The 24235-nt window shown below is 37.0% G+C and overlaps 1 protein-coding gene across 2 annotated transcripts; it reads right to left on the bottom strand.

The window, feature by feature from the left end:
- Positions 1–862: 862 nt before the first annotated feature.
- On the bottom strand, positions 863–23821 carry LOC106166730 (uncharacterized). 2 transcript variants are annotated; one of them, XM_013545377.3, is made up of 13 exons: positions 23649–23821; positions 22602–23230; positions 22037–22190; positions 15009–15108; positions 13444–13563; positions 13025–13081; positions 12592–12759; positions 12110–12257; positions 11325–11419; positions 5159–6804; positions 4053–4878; positions 3605–3757; positions 863–3439 (listed from the first exon to the last, which is right to left on the bottom strand). In XM_013545377.3, the coding sequence occupies exons 2-13, from the start codon at positions 23179–23181 to the stop codon at positions 3287–3289; spliced, it is 4200 nt and encodes a 1399-aa protein (XP_013400831.2). In that variant the 5' UTR covers positions 23182–23230; positions 23649–23821; the 3' UTR covers positions 863–3286. The 2 variants fall into 2 exon arrangements, with proteins under 2 accessions (XP_013400831.2, XP_013400830.2); XM_013545376.3 differs by having other exon boundaries at positions 12029–12257.
- Between the last annotated feature and the right edge of the window lie 414 nt (positions 23822–24235).

Raw genomic sequence — 24235 nt, forward strand, 5'->3', positions numbered from 1 at the left:
CACAAAACATGGACACAAAACACCTTAAGGAAGTTGATAACACCCAGAAACTTCAGGGGTAGACTAAGGCTTCGTTCACATGGAATGTCTATTTTCTAAAAATCTATTTTCTATTCGCACTATCTTATGATCACGGTCTGTGCCCTGAATATCCCACCAAGTAATTACTGGCAGCGCTGCCAGTAATTACGCTGCGGGATATTCGGGGCACAGACCGTGATCATAAGACATACCGCGAATAGAAAATAGAATTTAGAAAATAGACATTGCATGTGAATGAAGCCTTACAGCATAAGTCCCAAAATTTCTTCTATTATGACTCTAGATTTAATTTAATTTAATTTAATTTGAAATCTCATTTTTACCATCAGTAGTGGCAATCACCACCCTCTATCTCCAAGAAAAAAGTGACAGTCACTATAAAACTAGAATATTAGAACTTGGGGCAGGGGAACGTGTGTGTAATTTTCAGGATTTTTTTTCCTTTTACAAAGATATAACGAGTGCTGTATGCCTGTAAAATTATGTATCTTTTAGTATGTGCAGATGACTTTCAGTGTAAGTATAAATAATATCAGCCTTATGACTCAGAGTAAAATCAAATGCCTTTAAACAATACACTCTGTGAGATGAACAGTGGACAAGACATATTCAAAATGCATTTTGATGTGTGCTATTAATCACAAAGGCTGAATATGAATTTTTTGCGGGATAAATACGAATTTTTTGCCATTAGTGTTTAATTTGTCTAAATCAGTACAGTTATAGTAGTTAGGTGTTTCAAACACATTGATTTGAAGTCTGTGTTGAACTTCATACTTGAATTTTATACCTAAAAGCACTAAAAACCTTCAAAAGAAACTGTTGTTGTCAAATTTATTTTCTGCAAAACTGACATAATAGTAAAATGATACTTTGTTTCACTTGATGATATGAACATCTTCTAAATGACCAACTCAATAGACATAATATAAGTTAGAGGCATCAGACAAAACATAAAGCCATACCAGTACACAGTCAACATAATACAATGTCTTCAGAATTGACATTAATAAATGAAAAATGTGGCACAATTTCAATGGTGAAAATCACCTTTCAAAAACTTGCCTCAAGCAAGATACAAATTAAATTATTGTAAACTACTCTTTTATATTATGTTACTACACATGTAGCACAGTTATGTAAATACACATGTAGCACGTTTCAAGCCGCTTACACAGATGAAAATAGAACAGGCCAATTCCTTGCAAATTTAAATCACTTAATTTACGCCAAACTATATCATAAGATTATAATTGGTTCCTGACAAATGCACCCCGTACTTGTCTCCCAACCGACTTCTCACATTCAGGCCCCTTACTAGCCCCATTACTCCTGGCAAGCACTTGGAAAGAAAACTTTGAGGAATAGAATATATTTAGTTTTCTGTGATAGACTTTTGTTGAGAAACAAATGCGATGACAGACATGACTTTGCAATAAATAACAATCAATGTCAAATTAAGCTTACCAAATGCCAATAGATCACATTGCTATGGACAGAGAACCATAATCAGAGGGCCATCTTTGACAAGGGCCATATTGCTGTTGCACAGAATATTTATGATTCTCTTTCCAGCAGGCAAAGTTTATCAAATTTTCAGACATGTCATTTCATAAAATCACAAAAATTTAATCTTTCTCATAGAAATAGACTATAAAGCATTTGCTGTGCTTAGACCACATGGAATAAAACTATAGAGTAGCCTTTTTAATTTTGTTGCTACCACTCAACAAAAATGTTCTAATTTAAAAAAAAAAATTGACTTAGAAAATAAAGTACCTGTCAAATTCTCAATTTCCACAATTGAAAAGATCAAGATTATACTATAACAGTTATTTAATCACCAATCAACTATGAACAAAAGTGAAGTCCAAGTTGGGTGTGATTTGAACATGGCACTTCACGTTTCTGCATGTGCCACCAGTTGTAAATTAAAGCAACAGGTTTTGATGAGTATATTCAGGCATAAACAGCCATGGTGCTTCATCTAATTGGCTGATACTGTGGTTTTATAAAGCTTCCAAGACACGTATGATAATTATGAAACACGACCACAGTAACCTATAACATTTAACACAGAAACGGTCACTGTGACTTTCCACATAACTCTGAAGTGTTAATATTTGTGAAGGTGATAGACAACTGGTTTGTCCAAGAAAGCAGAGCAAAAAGAAAAAAAATCAATGCATTTTTTACTTAACAACTGCAACATCACATGGTTCAAAGGTGTAGTGTTCTTTATAGTTCTTGCTTGGAAATAAAAATACTTCCGGGCAAAAAAATTCAAGGCAGCATGCAGTTTTAAAACAGAATTCTGTTCAACAAAACTACAATAAAATATCTTCTTATTAGCATGTGATTACTGTTGCCTTAAACTCTGGCCAATACCCAAACTAACAGAGAATTTTCTTAAGTTTGCAATATAAATTCCTATTATGTGATCATAAAAATGATCAGACTACATGAAAATGAATTCAATATACTCTCAGCATGAGGATGCACTCACCATACCCTCGCAGCGTGAGGATGAACTCACCATACTCTCATAGCACGAGGATGAACTCGAACTCACCATACCCTCGCAGCATGAGGATGAACTCACTGTACTTTCATAGCATAAGGATGAACTCACCATACTCTCATAGCACGAGGATGAACTCACTATACTCTCAAACCATGACGGTGAACTCACTGTACTCTTACAGCACAAGGATGAACTCACTAAACTCTCACAGCATGAGGATGAACTCGCCATACTCTCATAGCATAAGGATGAACTCACCATACTCTCAGCACAAGGATGAACTCACTATACTCTAACATCATGAGAAGGAACTCACTATAGAGTATATACTCTAAAAGCATAAGGATAAACTTACTGCACTCTTACAGAATGAGGATGAGCTTATACTTGCATACTCTCAAAGCACGAGGATAAGTATGTAGTGGAAAAGTTTGCACTGGAAAAGTATGTACTGGCCTACTTGATTGGTGCCAATCTTTATAGCCTGCATGTACATTGTTTTCACAAATGATTTAAAAATACTGGGATATGTGTAGTAGCCATACAGGCAGGCATAGTTTCCCTACCTTAATACTAAGAAGTGAACAAATTCAGTGCACTCGAAAAGCACTAATAAACTGGATAAATTGGTGTAACTATCAATGATAAACTTCCTTTTATTTCATTCACCGGTGGCAAGTTAAGTCTGTACAACGAAATGTGACTGAACTGGCTGGACTCTCACAACATGAATATGTACTGGAAAAACTGCGTTGTGACCATGTGACTTTCTTCATATTCACTGGTAGCAAGGTCACAGTAGTTCAGGACTGCCTGCATGAGATCTCCCACAGCCCAACCTTTACCTAAGATGTACTTCACCACTGCTTCAAACTGAAAGTATGGGACACAAAATACCTTCATGATAAATGATGAATAGTGTTCAGAGAAAACTCACACACAACGCCAAATATCAGAACATTTTTAAGTCATTGGTTTCATTTATTTCACTTATTAAATAACCACTCCTGCCAATATGACAAACCAGTTGTTTCTTACCTCTATCATTCTCTCATCCCCAAATGTGAAATAGGCAAGGTAAGGAGCATCCACAGAAGAGGCCGCCATCCACTGGATCATCGCCTTCAGTTGGGGGTCTCCTCCAAATGCACCACACCCCCAGTTACCCGTGGCTATTGGAAGTTGAATGTCCTGAAAAACAAAGATTTTTAAAATGTATTCTATTGAGCTGCAGAATTTTGAGAGGGAGGAGATCAGAAATCAGCATGGTCCAGTGATGGGATCCAACTTATTCCAGTTACTTTAATTGTGGACAGTTCACTTCAACAATAATTATCATGTCCATTCATGTCTTTTCCTGGTTAAACAAATAACCAGTCTGCAGAATTGACAAATTCCACACGTTTGACAATTTGTACACCATAATAATTTGAATGCTGTAAATAAAACAATTAAAAATCAGCAATGAAACATAAAAAACATTTACCATTTCAGCAATATATCTCTCTACTCCTGTATTTATTGCTGCAGAAACGACTTCCTTGGCAACAGCCTCTACGTCTGGGCCAGAGGCTGCATCTGACCACTCATCTTCTGACTGGTCAGTTTCCTGGTCACCTGACACATTGTGGGGGACACCATATGCCTCTTCGGGTGCAAGTGGCAAGAATTCATGAACCACTTCAGAAACTGCACTATGAATGATGTTACTTGATAAAGTTTGGGCAAAGTTATCGACAGTATCTGCTAAAACTGAAACGCTTTGGTTATCATTCAGATTTACGGTTGCCGCCATATTGTTCAGTGCTGGTCCTTGGTTGTTGTCGACATCAGAGTCTCTGTCATGGGTACAGGCACTACAGTCATGGTCCTCATATTCAGACTCACTTGTACATGTCTCACTACGACTTAACCTTACAAAGACATCGTGAATCACCTCGTTCACAATATCATCTGCATAATCAGACAGGCGTTCTGTGAACGGCTTCAGGTTGAAAATATCCCTCATCTTAATACCACCTGTGCTACCTCTTCTTGACACCACAGAAGGTTGATCATAAAGACATGTCCCGTTGCTGCCGCCACCACCACCACGGCTTAAATTACCAAAATCAAAACTTTTCCTGTGGGAAGTTGAAACAGACCGGTTTTGAACTTTCTGGAACATCTCAAATGATGGGCTTCCCGAGCTACTGTGCATGAGCTGCTCGGCAAAGTCTGAGAGAGTGACGTCTCGGAATCCACAACTTCCTCGCCGAGGGAGTTTATTTAGCTCTGTCATGGAACTTCTTTTGACCAAGTCCTCTGCAAATCTGAAGATATTCAGTACACATTAATTTCATCATACTTGATTCATTTTATTGGAGGTGTTTTGCATAAAATTGTAGAATCTGGTTCTTCTTTAATTCTTTTACTTATGCATGAACCATGCAATTAAAGTATTCACTATTGAGATAAAGTAAGTTCCCTATGGATAATTTACAAAGAGAATGTAATAAGGTCATACATAAATAAATTTACTGCAACCTTCCTGGTAAGCGTCAATGCTCAGAGCCTAATTTAATACTGCTATAATATGTAAACCATGCAAACCTTGTTAACTCATCTGACCGGAAACCTTTGGCAAACTCTCCAGCAAGAATTTCAGCTCCAATGTTTTTGGAGTCTTTGGTTAAAGGCACACTCCCTCGCCGTTTATCTTTCCAGTCTGAGTGCAACTTGTAAAACTTCCTTAGCACACTGAATGCATCCAAGAGAACTATTTTGGCACATGTACTAGAATACTGGTCCAAGTTCCTATACTGAGTTGTGAAGGCATGACTGCGGTGAGCCTGTGAGATCTCTGAACCATCAACAACTTCTGTTCCAACTGAAAATGATTGATGACTTTCGCCTAAAGCTAGACAGTTGCTCATTTGACACTGGTCTGCGTAGTTTGTGTTTGGCACATTGTCCTGCTGCATAGATGACTCTCCAACACAGGCTCTGGGTGGAGGAGGCCAAGACCTCTCTTCAGGGTTAAGGTCAACTGGGCATGTGCCCCTAAGGTCAAGGTCATTAAATTCATAAAGGTCATGCAGCTCATCCCCACTTGCAATTGGTCCTCGTAGAACTGCTGCAATGCCTTGTGTTGCCTCATTCAATGTTTTAGAAAAAATCTCTCCAACCATACCACCTGTACTGCTGTCAGTACATTGATTGACAGGAGAAGACTCCACCCCTTTGGCACTTAACTCCTCTTCTTTTTGACAGCCTGCTTCACTGCCAAGTACCTTTTGGAGAAGAACTTGAGCAAATGTGTCTTTGCCTCCAGGCTGAGCTGTTCTGCCTGTGGAAGTTGAACTATGCAATCTCTTCTTGGTCGAACTGGCTTTCCCACAAAGGCCAAGGTCATCACCAATGTCAAGGTCACTGCTGAGGTCATTGCCAGTTGTACAATTTGTCCTGTGTTTCCCCTGTATGTGTGGTATTGAAGTGTCCTGAGGATCAATATCAGTTCTACTCACAGCTGCAGAATTACTGTCAGGTACCAGTGGAAGCAGGTCTTTCGATTGGTTAGCTCTGAGGATACTCACAGCCCCCTCTACAAGAGAATTCACATACTCCCTGGTGGACTCTTCAATATGAGGTCCTTCAAGACGATCAAACTGTACTTTTCTCTCCTGTTCAGTGCTCTCCTCCTCTGTGGTGGAGTCGCCACTACTGTTACTGAGGTCTTGGGACGACTCTTGTGAAATGGCGGCCAGTTGGTGCCCTTTCATCCCGCGGGTTGGGAGAGGTCTGACCATTTTCACAGCAGGCTGGCAGCTGTCAAAGGCCTGTACCCCTGCCAAACTCTGCTGCACCACCTTCCAACTGTCCTCCATTAACTGCGAGATCAATGCTGTGGCGAAGTCTGAGAGTCTCGGCTGAGAGGTGCTCGATTCTTCTTTGATAGTACTGTGGCGTTTCTTCATCTCTTTCTGTTGAAATCCTTCGTAATATTCCTCAAAATCTGTACTGAAGTCTGAGCTCTGGCGTGTGCTGTAGCTGCTACGCCGTGAGGAAATGTCACTTAAATTTGAGCTTCGTCTGCGAAACTGGTTCATCCAAAGGCTCTGAACATCCACTGGAACGTTTAAGTGGCTGTGATTGCAGATTCCTATTGGTTGAAGGTGGTCATGTGGTGCTTGGTTGGCAAGGTCATTCTCTGCTGCCATATTGTCATTCTCATTTTCCTCTATCTCTTCTTTAGTACCCTTAAAAGATTCAAATGTAGGTGAACATTCATTTTTTTCAACTTTTTTTATTAATTTCATTTATTTATTGATCCTCGTATCCATAAATCCACTTATCTATCTTTCGTTTATTTATTTATTTACTATTTAATACGTATTAATCCATATTTTACCATTTTATCTTTTGTTAAGAGAACAGAATCTGTAAACTTCTTAACAAAACAAGAAAAACACTTAGAAACAAAGAAACAGATTTCAAAGTTGAACTGGGTAATCATGATGCTTCACTAAAGCAAATTCAAACAACAAATACAAAGCTTATTTTAAATATAATAAAATAGTAAAAATAATAAATAAAATCAATGATAAATAGCCTAAGGTTTAAAGATCAGTTTATTAAAATAAATAATTAAAGATGTTATAACTAGACTACAAAGTTTACAAGAAATATGCTGATTTTTTAACACAAGTCAGCTGATCTTACACAGTGTTAATCAATGAGTAAGACTTTCATTGGACTGACTTCCAGTTATTACGTTGTTTATGCAATTGTCTCCCTCTATAATTGCTTAGCCATTTAACTAGATGTCAGCCCAATAATACTCTTACTTATCCAGGTTAAGATCATTTTGATCTTAAAATGAGAAATAGTCCATGGAAAAATAATTTCTAAATTATTGGTCGCATTCAGATTAGTGGACTTACTAGTCTGAGGGTCAATTATGGCTGACCTTCTTGAATATTTCCCCACGGGAAATCTCTTCAGTGCCTATTAGGGGATAAGATGGCAAGCTGTTTAGTAGGTAGCGATATCTGACCCACAGACTAGTAAATCTAGTGTTTTGAATGCAGTCATTAAGACCATATAAGATCACTTGTGATCCAAAAATGTAGATTAAGACCTTTTCAGGTGCACTAGGGAAAGGCACCTGTCTTTATATTGAACAGAGCAACTTAGCAAATTCAGAGTAATACGAAATATGGTTTTGTAGTACAGGGCCAGTGTTGCCAAAATGAATGCAATAATAATAAATAAAATCAATTTTTCATTAAATAAATTAAAATTAATATTAATACCCATATTAATTGCAAAGCTTTTGCTTTAAATTACTGTATGTATTGAAAGTGGATTAAATAATTTACTTTAAAAAATTCATATACAGCAAATGATTCAGAAGAAAAAAAATAATAAGGGGAAAAAAACTTTCATTAAGTTTTGAGAACATAGTTGATCATTTGCACTGAAGGAGGCGCTTTCTTGATAGAACGATATGCAGAATCCAAGAAGACAAAAATATATGTTGTTAACTGTAAACAGAGACAGTTGTACTGCTTTATTGTGTGTTAGAGGATGTAAAAATGGTTTGGTTTTGTCTAACTTGCTTTTCTTGTTGTACATCCGAGGGCTAAGAAGAGGGGGAGGAGGGAAGACTCACTGTCCAAATATCAAAATTCAACAGTATAAATAATAATGAGTTGGAACAGTAAGACGAAAGGTCTACATGTATAAATTTTACAGGAATAACACATGAGAAGGCCAATGACTTTCAATGACCTTGCGATAAAAATACCCAAAAGATAATTACATGTCCATTGTGATGCATCCTCCTCACTCCATTCACATCAACCCGTTGGTGTATTGGGGAGGTGAAATAATTCACTTCCTTTTTAATTGATAACAAAACTAACTTTATGATTTCCTGCACTGTCTGCGGATGCAACTCCAAGAGGTTTTAGAATTTTGTCAAGGAAACCCCAAAATACAGGATAACTATAATGATATCCTCTTGTTTGCCTGTGATGAAGTCAATTATCAAATGATGAAACGACATGATACATCCTCTGGGGTAGCGCTAGCAATTTTTTTCGCTTAGCCAAATCACCACATTTTTGTCAATTTGTTATCAAAATGGTTATAATTTGGCTAAAACATGTCAAATCAAGCCCTTTTTCTTTAGCCAATTTAAATCAGTTTTAGCATTTGGCTAAATTGGCGTGTTAGCACTACCCCAGATCCTATCAAGGCCTTATCATAAAGAGTGTAAATCTTACATACTGATTTCTTCTGCCCACAATATGCCTCATTAACCAAACTGCTAATTGGGACTAAAAAATAAATGACTTTCATTGTTGAATAACTGAGCTGAAATTATGAAATTCATGTCCACTTGCATCAATACTGACTGCATGTTTACCACATTTTTAATTAAAAAATTTGCACTTCATGTCCCTTCATTTGTCTGTCTGGTACTTTTCCTGTGTGTAAGAGAATATTGAGAGTGCAGAGACTGGACAGGCAACAAATATCATGTTCTCATTCAAATTCTGTCAATATCTCTGATAATGTCTGGGCAACTTTACTGCTTCTTGTTATTTAATTAATTAATTAATATATATCTAAAAAGCATGAATCTGACTTGGCCATACTAGGTAAACTTTTTAAAATAACTGAGAGGCCCATTTTCAAGTTAGTCGGAATTTTCAAAGTAAATAAATTTCCTCGGCAGAGAATCCTCTTCCAACAAAATGCTCAAGACCGACTTAAGTTTCAAGTTTATACCATAACATGGCCCTGATTCAGACTGCATGTAGAGAATATCTCACCTCCCTGGGGAGGATACAACTTAGTAGCTGTACAAGGCACTAAAAGCCAGCAAACAAACAATATCTTTCACTGCCAGACCAGGAACTTTACGCCTACTTCAACTATCATTACAGTGCACATTTCATGACTGATAAATATGAGAACATATTTTACAAGGGCCCCAGAGATGTATCATTGTGGCCATGCTATGACCATGTAATGTTTTAGAGACTTATTTTAGTTGGAAAAAGTTCTGAGTTACTTCAACTATGGCTTCATCTCCTTGTTCAAGTCTCAGTCTGATCTCTAGTAATTTGGCTTCCATACCTCTTACTAGAGAGATCACTTTGATATATATATTTAGGTAAAATTTTGCTGGTTTAGCAGATCCCAGATCTCTGCCCAAGAAATAAACATAAGAATGAGGGAGCAGTTGGGCAATGACCTATGGAAAAATTACCCTTGATTTACATAATCTAAATGCTGAGTGCCGTGTGGGACAATAGCAAATGCTGTTCATGACAACATCCTGTTTTTTCTCAGTATGAAGTGGGACAACGGCAGATGCTGTTATGACAACATCCTGTTTTTTCTCAGTATGAAGTGTAATAATTAACCTCCTTTTCAAACCACACAACATATTTATTTATTATTTTCTGTTTTTGTCAGCAGATACAACTCAGAGAAGTGGAAGTATTTTCTTCCTTGTACCTGAGGCACATGAATGAAGCACCATATTGAAGACATGTCTGTGTATACTAGTTGTGTGTATATTGTGCCAACGTTTGAGTGCTTGCCCATCATTGAGGTGGTATACAATTTTATTCACTGCCTGAAGCACTGCTTGTAAACCAAACCAACATTTGCACTACGAAAACATATTTCAAAAGCCAATTTGTTTGCAAGTAGGGATGTTCATGAGCAGAGGTTTGCCTGTGACATGAATGAAGTCATCTTATGATCCATAAAACATGACATAATAAACAAACAGGACACAAACAGCCTGGAGTCAGTGTACTACCAGAAATAACTAGGGCCCAGTGAGAGGAAAAAAAACGTGAGGCAGATGAAGACGTATAACTGGGCATAGTTTGATAACTGTGACTAACAGAGTGAGACGTATTGGAAAACATATTGTCCATAAGGTCTGGAAGGAAAATTTGCTCAGAAATGAATATGCTTTTCCATGTTTGCGAGTGTAAAATATTATGAGTGTTATAAATCCCGAATGTCCCAAAGTAATAACTTTTGGGTCCGGTAACTTCATATTACTTCCCAATATGCCATAATTTAAACATTTAGACTAGACATTTTTCTCTATCAATGGGGTGAGTTGGTCAGCCAATAGGAGGAGTCAATTTACAACCTCATCTCTTGTGACCTAACATAGAAAAGCTAGTAGAGCACTGCTAAACAACCAAGTCAATCTCTACAAAAAGAGCAAGGTCAAATTAGCCTTATTAATGGCAATATAGACCTTCCTATTGGTCAAAAGGTATAAATTGTTCCAAAAAAACAAAAAGGTATACCGTATGCTTTTTACTGACAACTTAGGGATATATGGGACGTTAGGTGTGGTTAGCCATTATGATAGCAATATTATTTAGCAATATAATAACTATAATTCTTTTAGCAAAATCTAAACACAGAAATTACACTTGTGAAAATGAAAATGGTTTGAAATGATATCTAGGGACGCATTATATACTAATAATGTCAGTGAACTCAATTATTAATTACCCCACATCAAAGAATAAGACATGATTGCACCGAATTTTAATACAGGATGCATGGTATGAGTCATCACCTCTGACAACCTCTTGAAATAATTGTTCTAATAAACCTTAGGTTTTTAAGTTTAAATATTAACAAAATACTGGCAAAATTATACAGCTCATATTTTTCATAAATAAAATTTTATACACTGACTTTCTATGAAAAACAGTTCAAGCCCTACCTTTGAAAGCTGCATGGCATCGGCCATGGCCGAGGCAAGGATGGCCTTAGCAAGAGTAGACGTGAAATCAGCCAAGGTCAAGGTCACTGAAGAATCTGGGGGGAAAAGAAAGAGCACCATGACAAAATGGATTTCTCTTCACCAATTTTAAATTGGTTGTCCTAGGTAGCATAAACAAAATTCATAAATTCTCAATCCTGATGTCAGAATTTAAAATTAATTTTCTTTTGACCTTTGATCTGAAGATTTGAAACAAACCACATTAAAGTCATACTTTAAGGTTATCAATTTCACTAAAACTTCCCCTATCTTATTAAATTTGTCGTCTAAGCTCTGACATCAAACAAAAAAAAAAATGGAAAATATAAATAGTTAATTATAAATACTATTCAACTTCAGTGCATTTTTCTTACTGTCAAATACCAAATATTGTCCGTCTAACAAATCAGAATTAGAAATCAGTACCAGATACAGTTATTATTATGACTGAGGTGTTTGTCAGGTACCAGTTCTGGGCAATAAAAGGTAAGCAGAGGATGACGGAAAGAGAAGAAGGGCAGACTAGATATTTAGTGCCATGGAAAACAGAGATATCCATTTTCAACTCATCTGAATGTGGCGCTCTTTCACTACAATGATAGTTTAAACAAGATCAAATTCAATCACATTAAGTAATTTCGGGAAACTTTATTCATTATACCAACCCTCCACCAATTCTTCAACTGCTGTAAAATATTCTGACTCTTCTGATTGGCTTAATGAGAAGTCACATGACCCAAACTGACCAACTGTCTGCCTTGTTTCAATTTCAGATTGTTTGAATCCTACAAGAGCCTTGTTAACTTCTCGAAGGACCATATCTGCTGTGTACTGCTTGTACGCCCCCTGGTGGCCAAATCTAGTGGCGTCGATGGCACACACTACTACATCTTGCTGTAAAATATCATTTTTGGACTCATTTCATATCTTATAAAAATATCAAACCTGAAAGATTGGCTGTAAGCCAGTAATCAGTGCTGAATATTGATAATAAACACCATTAAAAGGAAAGTTTAAGGAAAAACCTCTCCTTGGTTTTGTTTTATTATTAATTTTTACAGTCAATCATATCTTTGTCACAGCAATCTGTAAGCACAAAGTTATTTTTTTTCTGGATGTTAGATTTGATGGAATTAACAAATGTGCCTGAAATGATAAACCTCAAAAGTCATAACCTTAATGCTTAAAACTTCTGTTTTTATATAGGATAAAGTCAAATCAGTCTCACCTTTTCTTCCACATGATGATCACCAGCAAATCTGAAGCTCTCGGCATATCCCGTGTAGTCACTGAACTGGGTGGTTCCCTCCATACTGATCGCCTCATTGTCCATCATGAATTCCATAAATAGCAAAGAGGCTATCAGTTCTGGACTGATGCAGAAACGGATTTCTTCCTAAAATCAATTTTTGAATGACAGTTTAATGCATCAGCCTCATCACATCTGGTATATTAATAGAGATCAGCTGACGAGAAAAAACAAAACTTACTTTCAGTTTGGATTATTTGTACATAAAATCATCTTCACAAGTGTTACTAATGTTTTCAAAGATACAAATCTATAGACTGGTGCAAAATTCTGACACCTACAAACATTGCTTCTTATAGCTTACTATAAGATTTCCAATTAAAAATCAAAGGTTAAGGTGAAGGTCACTTACCTGGACCCTACCACCAACTAGGACTCCACCTCCTATGAACCGGTTGGCAAAATCAACCTAAATGTTTAGAATAAAACAAATATTGACAAGAAATTCACCCAGAAAGCAAAGACCTACGAAAAGAAAACCTATTTATCATTATCTATTAAAATATTAATTAATGGATAAACAACAACAAAAGCAAATGTCCTGACATATTCTCTGTTTACATGTAAGTCAAGAACTTTCCTCAAAATAACGTGTACAGAAAAAGTACAAACAGTGTGCATATGCATGTACACATTCTCTAGCATGCACACACACAAACACACACACACACACGTGCATGCTCGCACACACACACACACACACACACACACACACACACACACACACACACACACACACACACACACACACACACACACACACAACTCTACCTGTATTGCCTCTGATCCAACATCTTCAATTTTCCCGTCATGATGGACATGAATCTGACACAGAGGCTTCTCACAGTCCACCCAGGCAGTCAAATCTGGTGTCTCGTCTTTTTTCAGCACCTAGAAGAAAACAATTATCAAAATTCATGATGTCTCATCTTTTTTCTGCACCTTGAGGAAGCAATTAACAGATTTCATGGTGTCTCATTTTTCTAAACACCTGAAGGATAACAAGTATAAGATTTCATGGTGGTCATCTTTTTTTTTATTCAGACCCTGTTTCAATTGTCATGCTATTGTAGTGAAGTGTCATGTTATTGTGGTCTAGTGTCACCTTATGGTGTATTTACTCATCATTCTTCACCAGTACAAGCTGGTGCAGAAGTTCTAATCAATATCACATTCAATTCATGGCACATCCAATGTCCCAATTGTGTAAGAATTGATCATCATTGCATTAGCTGTTACAGCAGTCTTGTATACAGAGAAACTACTGGTTTATATATAATATATCACAATCAAGGCTCCTCCTGCCACTTAGCTTGGGAATGCTTTTCTCAGCTATTGCAATTAAAAAACCCAAATCAAAGTCTCTATTTCTTTTCCATTCTCTATAAAATCTGTTTTACTTTTTTTTTACATTTCTTGTAGTGCAAGTCCTCAAGACCATCAGTATCTTTAAAGTATTCCCCATGTCTGTGCACATGTTACCAGTTGTTTGGTCTTCTGCATGTCAACTTACTAGTAACCTTTTGTCCAACTTAACCTTTTGCTAGATGTTATGCAGAGATTCCAATGTTTTGTCCTTTATCACAAGGACATGTTCAGGGAACTGTCACTGCAGGTGACACTGCTGGTGGTATTGCAGTTGTCACCTAGCAGTCACCACAAAGTCCCTGCAAAACATCTAGCAGACCTAAGTGAGTATCCAGTATCAGAGTTCAGATCTCTGTGAGTGTCCAGTATCAGAGTTCAGATCTATGTGAGTGTCCAGTATCAGAGTTCAGATCTATGTGAGTGTCCAGTATCAGAGTTAAGATCTATGTGAGTGTCCAGTATCAGAGTTTAGATCTATGTGAGTGTCCAGTATTAGAGTTCAGATCTATGTGAGTGTCCAGTATTAGAGTTCAGATCTATGTGAGTGTCCAGTTTTAGAGTTTAGATCTATGTGAGTGTCCAGTATCAGAGTTCAGATCTATGTGAGTGTCCAGTATCAGAGTTCAGATCTATGTGAGTGTCCAGTATCAGAGTTTAGATCTATGTGAGTGTCCAGTATTAGAGTTTAGATCTATGTGAGTGTCCAGTATTAGAGTTCAGATCTATGTGAGTGTCCAGTATCAGAGTTTAGATCTATGTGAGTGTCCAGTATTAGAGTTCAGATCTATGTGAGTGTCCAGTATCAGAGTTTAGATCTATGTGAGTGTCCAGTATTAGAGTTCAGATCTATGTGAGTGTCCGTTATTAGAGTTTAGATCTATGTGAATATCCAGTATCAGAGTTCAGATCTATAGATATGTGAATGTCCAGTATTAGAGTTTAACTTAATATCAGTACATCTGATTTACCTTTCGTATGTAGCGTATATCTCCAGCCATGTGGAAGTCCGCCAACGCTACCCTGTTAAAGTAGTGGAGTATACACCTCAGCTTGGCACTCTGGGAAGGGCTGGAAAAAAATACACAGCACCGATACAGCACAGCATTTTACTCTGTATATTGCTCCAAAAGGAAAATGATTTCCGATTTTTATAATTGGCTAAATAAACTCTTATCTTAACTGTTAACAGGTCATTATAATTCACTTTTGACATACTGCTATTTAATCATTTATATATATATGTATATTAATAAAAAAAAATTAAATTAACAAAAAAGTCCAAGACAACTTTTTTTGATAACAGGCACTCATACATACATACATACATACATACATATATACATATATATATATATATATATATATATATATATATATATATATATATATATATATATATATATATATATATATACTGTATGCATTTTGTTGGATTTTCATGACAGTTGTTATCAACCCTCAGCCAAATACAAGTCACAATCTGCTCCGAGTAACATCTGTGGTTTTAAAATTATACCTGCATTCTAACAACATAACTTAGGCCTGGTCTGAACTTATCTACAGTGTTTTACAACATAACTTAAAGACAGTCTCAGTGGGTTAGATTAATGTATAGAAGCAGGTTCTATGTAAAGCTTTGATCAGATTTGTGTTTTGTGAGATTGTTTATTATTATATTAATAAGTCTGGGTCACAAAAGTCCTGTTAAGACAACTAGAATAAAGAATTAGAAAACGAAAACTATTTATCATGATTTCGGAGCACAGCCAGAAGTACTTCCGGCTCAAGGTCACGACCTCGATTTTCCCACGCTTACGACCAATCACAGCAGGCTTCAGTCAGAATGAGATAGACGTCACGACAACACAGCGAAACTTGTCAGACATGTAAGTGCCGCCTGTCCATCTTTCCGGTACATGTACCGATCAAAAATAGACAACGTAAAGCCCAAAACGCTCTTATACACGTAACCAACTTTGTATGAGCACAAATATTGTCATTTATTGTGAACAGGATAATATGATAATCAGACACACTTGAGACCTGTGAAGCGCATACTCACGTGTCGAGGAGTTGTTTCGCCATTGCCTCGTATGTGAGTCCTAACTCAGCTTTAAGTGTCCTCCACCGCCCCACCTCCCTCCCAACATACACAGTCTGAGTGCTTCTTCGTCTGTCTCTAATTTTCTTTCGTATCTTTCGAACTGGAGTGGCTATTTTCTTTCGTCCCCTTTTGTCGCTCTCCTCTTCAGACTTGACGCGCGTCTGAGCCATGTTTGCTGTTTTGGCGCCAAATAGTAACATCCGGGTCTCAGCCGTAGTACTTCATTCATAGTAAACCGCGATACTTAGCGAGAAATTGCGCGTTCTGAAGCCGTACTGTGAGGTGGTAGCTGAGTATTTAAGACGAGTCGTCTTTTATTATTTAATGGAACTTAAAAACGGTATTAGGTAGGTTCATTTTCTCAACGGTTTTGGATAGGATATACCTTGGTCATTATGGGGAAATTGGTGAGATTTCCAGGAAAATTCATTTTCGTGCTATTTTAAGGGTTTAACGCGCTGAGACTGTCTTTAAGCTTGGTTCAAACTTGTCTATGTGTATAGTGTTTTACTACAGAACTTCATCTGGTCTGAACTTGGCTACAGTACAGTGTTTTACAACACAATTCATACTAGTACCTGGTCTGAACTTGCCTACTAGTACATTGTCTTACAACATAACTTATACCTGGTCTGAACTAGCCTACAGTGTTTTACAACATAACTTATACCTGGTCTAAACTAGCCTACAGTGTTTTACAGCATAACTTAGGCCAGGGCTTCATGCTTTCTTTTTAGGGGAGTCAGATTTTCATGTTACACTGGGCCAGCGTTAGGCTGTTAGGCTTGGTTTGAACTTGTCTATAGTGTTTTACAACATAACTTAGGCCTGGTCTAAACTTGTCCCAGTGTTTAAATTTAATTAGCATTCCTCCCTAGAAGGTTCCCTATCACCTTTAAGACCAAGAGACTGGCACAGCCATCTTCTGTGACATCATACTTATGTACTACAGCCTAAGGCCATACACAAATACACTTCTGGTCTTGTCTGAAATCAATTGATCCTGTGAATGTGTGCGCACATATGTCACAGTGTGCGCACATGTGTGTGTGCGTGTGTCTTTCTGTATGTATGTATGTGTGTGTGTGTGTGTATATGTGTGTGTCTGTCTGTGTGTGTGTGAAAGAAAGAGAGAGAGGGAGGGAAAGAGGGGAGGGAGGGAGAAAGATAGAGCAAGACATTTACATGTGGCAACTACTTTCATTCAACCTGAACTATACATCTTAATTTTTACAGCTGTCACCTTCAGTCACAATAATGAAGATCTGCTTCTCTCCCTGGCATTGACAGTCCAGTTAAAAATTGACCCACCGTCTTTAATCAAACTATTACCAGAACAAATACTAATCAACAATGGCAAACGCTACCATACACATGTGCCCAACTGTCACAAAACACAGACAAATACTGACCAACACAAACAACAAAGACTTCTCTACTTACAGAGCTGATTACAATATCATGCCTTCAGTGTAATTGCTTGATATCTTGTTTAAGTAATGCAGTAATTTGATTGGCATATATTCCATGTGGCTGCCACAAGGCAAATGTGAAGAAATATGGATCTGTCTTATCCAAATATCTTTTATAACTTCTTATTATTTTATCATTTCTTCCTGAAGAAGAGCTGTACTTTCTTCATTTTTTTCTGTAAAATGAGTTGGGGGTTTGGAACTTTAGTTAACTTTGATAACCATATTTTAATATTCAAATTAGATTTTTAGAAGTTCTGTGTTTTATTTTTTTATGCCATATTTTTTTTTTTTTTTTTTTTTTTTTTTTTGTCAAGTAAATGCACGGAACCAGCACCAGCATATCAGATCTATACAACATGGACGTAGGAAAATTGGACACATCAGGCAGCATGTGCCGAAGTTTAATTCTTTACCAATGATTAAAAAATAAAAATTTGGACACTTAAGTAACAATAGCAGTAGTAACACATAAACTAATCTTTGCGAATTAGCCATACTGAAAATCTTAGCTAAAAGGGAACATATTCAACTTGCCATAATGTTTGTCTGAGCCCTTACAAAACATGCCAGGAGTCTGGACATATTGAAGAAACCTTTTAAAAACCTACAATCTGTATAGGAAAGAAACCTCAGAACAGCACACAGTAATACTTCACACATTTCAAACATCTTATTCCATCTATTACATCTAGTACCTTACCCCAATATTTTATTCTTTCAAAATGTCTCATTTTCACTTACTGGTCTTTATGTATATTGAATTGCATCCAACCCACTTTTCAGAACATTCATTATATATATTTTTTAGATATATATATAATAAGAAATATTATAGAACATATTTACTAAATTCTTAGTTCAAAACTGCTGAGTAATTACCATAAAGGCTTACTTTTAGGAATTCTCCTTCAGTTCACACAAAAAACAGAGTGATTAAATGCAAGTTTCTCTTCTTTACCACCTGTTTTATGAGACCTTTCTTCTCTCATTTGCCAAAATTGACAGAGACTGATGCCTGCATGTCTTTCATCTCTTTTATGCTCCTGTATTAGTACAAAAGTGGCTTTCCACAACTGACAGTTATGAATTTCAGAGAAAAAAGTGGGCAAATAAAAATAGAAATATATGAAATATTAGTTTATGTTAGGAGAGAGAGTTTTGGGGAGGGGGCTCTGAGCTACCATTTATATTACATCTGTATAGATCTGCAACTCCATTATTTTCATTAAGTCAAAGTAGCCTCTTTTCAGGTTGTTTTCTTTCCAACATTTATATTAACTTATCACTACTAGTATCTACAATGTCGTAGGATTTAATACATCAATAGTTGAAGAAAAGAACAGCAATACCAGACATGGTCTGCAGTGAGTAAAGTAAAAATTCCTCATCAAAATAACATGTAAATGTTGAACTGTCTATAGCTACTAATTGCAGTTCACTTCTAGTGATGACATGGGTGTCCGTGACGTCTATGACAAGAGCAATACTAGACAGTATAATTGCTTATCTCTGCATTTTTTATAAGAAATGAAACATCTGTGACAAAAGTTGAATCAGAATTATCACAAGGCCACAAGAAGGACTGGAATTTGCTTACTGCTGAGCGATTTATCTTTATTATCTGCAGTAAAGAGAAATCTGCCTTTGTACAGTTGAATTGTAATTGTAAACAGCATTGCACTCATTCGCTTCTTGAAATTAATATAAAACAGTTTCTTCTAAATCTGTCCTACACAATGAATACCTGACTATACTATCTTAGCACCTAGTGAAAACTAAGTGATTTGACTTTCAGACATATTACTCGACTTAAAGTTACAAAATATGAAGTCAATTTTGGCCACTAAACCCAACCAAATGCCATAGTTTCATTTCAAATAACATTAAAACTTAAAGAAATACGAAATGGCATGATTTCACATTTCAGAATAAAAAAATTGAATGGATATTTTCCACTTTGTATTTGGGCTATATAGTAAGCCTTGGTCTTTCACTATAGCTTATTTGAATTTAATTATGCTATTGGCCCTGTAGCAGTATTGGGCCATAACTACATCATATATATTGTGAACTTTTATTAACTGAAAGAGGGGTAAATAAGTCAGGTTTATGACTAAAAATTAAAATAATGCACAGTTTCAAAAGCTTCCTTTGGCCTATGGATGGATTTATTGGGTTTATCCCTTGGCATGACAGTGATTGCGAAAGAGATTGAAAACTTACCAGACATGTGGGCTGGAGCAAATTAAATTTTGTCAGCCCACACCTTTTTTTACCGGCCCACAACAAAATAATTAAGCTGTTTATTTTCACTTCATTTTTGATGAATATTATTGTCTGGCATTTTAAATCGCTGCTTTTTAATTTTCAGGCCAGATGTAATAGGATATTTAAAGGTTTAAGTTTAAACGTCTTTCATTTTGGTTGCTTTCTGGCATTTAAGTTTTATCCTTTTTATATCTGGGTTGCTTATCTTAATTTCTAATCTTTTAACACAAGATCATGTATCCTTTGTAAATTTTATTCCAATTTTTGACTAAAATTAAAATGTAAGTCATAGTGAAGTGGAGATTCCAACTTATCTAACTTTTTTTAGATTTTCACTCTTGGAAAAATGCTTGTCTGTTTGTTAGCAGGGATTGTCCTGGGTCAAAATCTGGTTGGGCCATTTTGGACCACTTGGCCATTTTTTTAAAATGCGTGCCGTGAATTATTTAAAGAAAATTCATTGTATTTCAATATTTTTTATATGATTAAATTCAATGAAAAAAGGCTTGATGCTACTACTCTGAAGTCCTAAATAATTGTAGTGTGTGGAAAAATCTTCCAAAATAAACATACTGTCCAAAAAATTGTACAGTATTTAATGAAAAAATCTTCAGAATTGATAATTGCACTATGCCAAATAATTGCACTACATGGAAAAGGTAGACAAATTCCATTTTTATTGTAAAATAAAGCTATTGCTCTCATAGCAGGCCCGTAGCCAGCAATTTTAAAAGGGGGAGGGTCTTTTTCCATAAAAACGCCATGTACCTAGAATTTTACCAAGAGTGGACCTTTTGTCAGCATAAGAGGCGGTTCTTTCGAAACCCCTGAACCATACCTGGGTACGGGCCAGAGTCTGAAAAGAATCTTTATTCAATATCTAAGCTAGTTCGTTTAGATGAATATAATGGACAGTTTTGCACCCTGATTGTGCCATTGCGGATTTTCCGCATTGAAAATGATGTTGTCCCTCATTTTGACATATAGCACCGCTAAAGGTGCAATATTACTTAAATATCCATTAAAATGAGTTAAGAGCACCCATCTAAAAAGCAAATGAATATTTCTCCTTTTCACTCAACATGCAGTCCGACGGAAGCCATACTTGTTTACCCAGCACGTGTAGTTAGGTGTTCTCAGAGGTCCGCGCGTGGCCTGTCGTAAGCAGTTTGAGCGACCTGTTTTCAGAGTCGTGAGCAGTACGATTTTCATTGACCTGTAGTTGTTTCAGTTTCGATACATTTTTTTGTGAAACGGGTCACATGTCAGCCCTCACACCATCGCTACGCACACTTCGAGCGACATTAAATGTACATAGACCTTTATTACAAAAAATAGTGTATGCTATTTGTACGCACCAGTATGGCGCAAGTTAAAGTTTTACTTGCGCACAGTGCGTACTTAAGAGCTCTACGATAAGTTCAAATATGAGGCGAGGTGTCTGTTAAAGAAACCGACTTTAGTCCGTCGGACATGTGGGCCGATGAGTTAAAAGGGTTTTCCAGCCCACAGAATTTTTGCCGGCATATGGCCGTGGTCCGACGGCTTTCGCAATCACTGGGCATGTTGACTTTACTTGAGCCATATAAGAAACTTGTAGAAGTAGTTAATATGCGTTATAGGGAATCCATACTCACTTCATATTCAGGCAAGCAAGTGGATATTACACAGACATTGTAAAGATTGATCACATGGAATCATAACTCACACACATAAAGCACACTAGGAGTCACATGTTGCGCAATTATTGTATTCATAACTTACACCAGACAAAACTGCAATGACAACCAAACACACTAATGGGCTTCAACTCGTTGGTTCTTCTTTTGGAAATTTGAAACTAAAGCCTTCATAAACATATATTTTACCCCCCCCCCTCCCAAACCCACCCACCTAGACTCCCTCCCACTTCCACTTAAAATCCTGAATAATTCACTTACACCAAATGTTCAGACCAAATCAACTCTCACAGACAAAAAACAATTTATAAAGAAAAAAACTATCCATATTCTGACTTGGGGTTTTGGGTCCTTTTCAGGCCAAATCAACTCTCGCAAAAATTAAAACAATCTATAAAGAAAAAACTATCCGTATTTTGACTTTGAGTTTTAGGTCCTTTAATAAAGCATGTCCTGGTTGTGCACCTTACCTCCTAGATCCCTTAAGATACGTGAAGAAATTGTCAAAATTGATGCTGTGCAACTTTGTATCCCCTGTGTTGTCTCTTGTATCAGGGAACAGACACAGGAAGCCACAGGCGATGATACTGGAAACCAGGTCCTTCTGTAGCGCCAACGTACAGGCTGAAATATAGAAAGTTTATTATGATGTCAAATGTTTCTATGACTTGATTCTCATAACTAGATTTCAGAAGACCAACTCTGACGATTTACTTTCTTTGAAAGAGGAAAAAATTATTCGAATCATTTCAATTTAAGTGAGTTGGAAAAACAAATTTAAGGATTATCCTTCTTTAACACATCCACATTTTTCCATAATCAGCTACAAACAGTCCAGGGAATAAAATGATAAACATATCTTTGATGCTCATACCTTCAATAAATTTCAAAAGACTCACAATATAAGTTAATTCAGTCACAATAATGATGTTTAGGCTGCTGAATTGCATACAATGACATTAAGTGCATTGTGATCTTTCGTTTTGCAATGAAAAAAAAAAGAGAGGAAAACTGAGAACACATCGTGAGACTGACCGTGCTGCTGGACAGCTATGTCCACTCCATCTTCTGGCAGGACCTCCTCCAGTCTCAACACCAGCTTTAGTACAGTGGGCAGGGTGGTCTTCATGAATACCTCTCTTTCATGGAGAGAGGCTGTCACCTCTAGGAAATACTGCAGTCCATTAAACACCGAGTTGTTGTCAGCATTTCCACCTCGACGTCTAGACCCTGCCCTAGCTCTGTCACCAGCCTTCTTATTTAGCTCTTTCTTTTGTTTTCCTTTTCTGTTTTTCTTTCCATCTTTTCCAATATTATGATCACATTCTGCCGACCCTGTTTTCTGTTGTGATGTCACTTCCTGCTGTGATGTCACTTCCTGTTGTGACAGCACTTCCTGTTTGGATCTCTCTTCTGGCTGAGTATGATTCTCCCTTTCTTGCTGCTGGTGCAGGTTGTCCTGGGGACAGGCAGCATTGAAGATGGCCTCCAGTCTGGCCACCACTTGACCAGGGTCCAGTTCCTCTGTGTCCAGAGAGACCAGAAGGTCCAGTATTAACATCTGTACTTGGGGCCACTGGGGAAGGTGACAGGGAAAAGTCACCTGAACTGTCATTGTAATTACCTCTGAGTAGCTCCTGGCTGCTTTCCCTGATCATTTCATGCTGGAAGTAAACAGAATTAGTACATATAGTGAGGCCTTTTTCTATGCTAGTGCACACTGGATCTGAATACAACTGCTCAGACAGGCATCTCTGTCAAATTTATAACAGTGGGACCTCTTGTTATACTAGTATGTACACTGTTTCCAGGACCCATGAAACAACTAAAACAAGCCTCCTTGGTGGTGGTAATATTTACTAGTAACTCATTTGATCTAAGCCTCACTACAATTCAGCAAAAGAAAAAGAAACTGGTTTACGGATATGAATTGGAGCCGAAGACCTGCCTTCAGCACAATGGTTATTGTTATACAGAGGGCCTAATAGTGAATTGATAGTGATAAGTTTACAACGAAATCGTTTGTCGACGGGTCGATTTAATTTAAAAGACGAAGTGTAAGATAATGCAATGAAAGCATACCGTTAACAGCTACGACGCACTTGACTCCTATTCCAGGTTTAACTCTCTCTCTCATTGTGCTACATTTGAGTAAATCATTCCATCAACTGGCACACGCTCAAATATCTTATAAAAATGCGAAAATCCGTCTTCCTTTTCTTGTTGATGTTAAAAAGGGTCAAGGTCGTCTGACTTGCGCATGCGCATTTGGGGATTCTCATTGCGACAGGTGTACCGCATTCACACCCTGACAAAAAATCTGTAACTACTGTATATTCATTCGACCGAAAAAGATTGGAAACATCGTTATTTTTAATAAGTAGAAAAACAACATATTGGCTAAGGTACATATTTTAGCCAATAACCTACTGATAGATAATGCACCCATTGTCCGTTACTTTTTTATATTCATGAAGATTTTCCCACTACATTACATATTGAAAAACAATTTTATGTTACCGAACTTTTTTGGTCGATTGTTAAAAGAAACACTCCGGTTTCAAGGCAACAGCAAGAGGAAGACCGAGGAAGAAGTGGGTAGATGGAGTAGGCCTACGTGAGATCTTGCAATTGAACAACATCCCACTCAACCAAGCATTCCAGCTCGT

Source organism: Lingula anatina, chromosome 10 (assembly GCF_051362555.1).
Source record: "Lingula anatina isolate TDL-2025a chromosome 10, LinAna3.0, whole genome shotgun sequence".
NCBI lineage: Eukaryota > Metazoa > Brachiopoda > Lingulata > Lingulida > Lingulidae > Lingula > Lingula anatina.

Excerpts from the sequence above, each read along its gene's own strand:
- LOC106166730 (XM_013545376.3), bottom strand. The coding sequence starts at position 23,181 with ATGACAGTTCAGGTGACTTTTCCCTGTCACCTTCCCCAGTGGCCCCAA. Across the intron at positions 22,191-22,601 it reads CATAGCTGTCCAGCAGCACG|CCTGTACGTTGGCGCTACAG; the intron begins GTCAGTCTCACG and ends TCTATATTTCAG. Across the intron at positions 13,082-13,443 it reads TTGGATCAGAGGCAATACAG|GTTGATTTTGCCAACCGGTT; the intron begins GTAGAGTTGTGT and ends CTAAACATTTAG.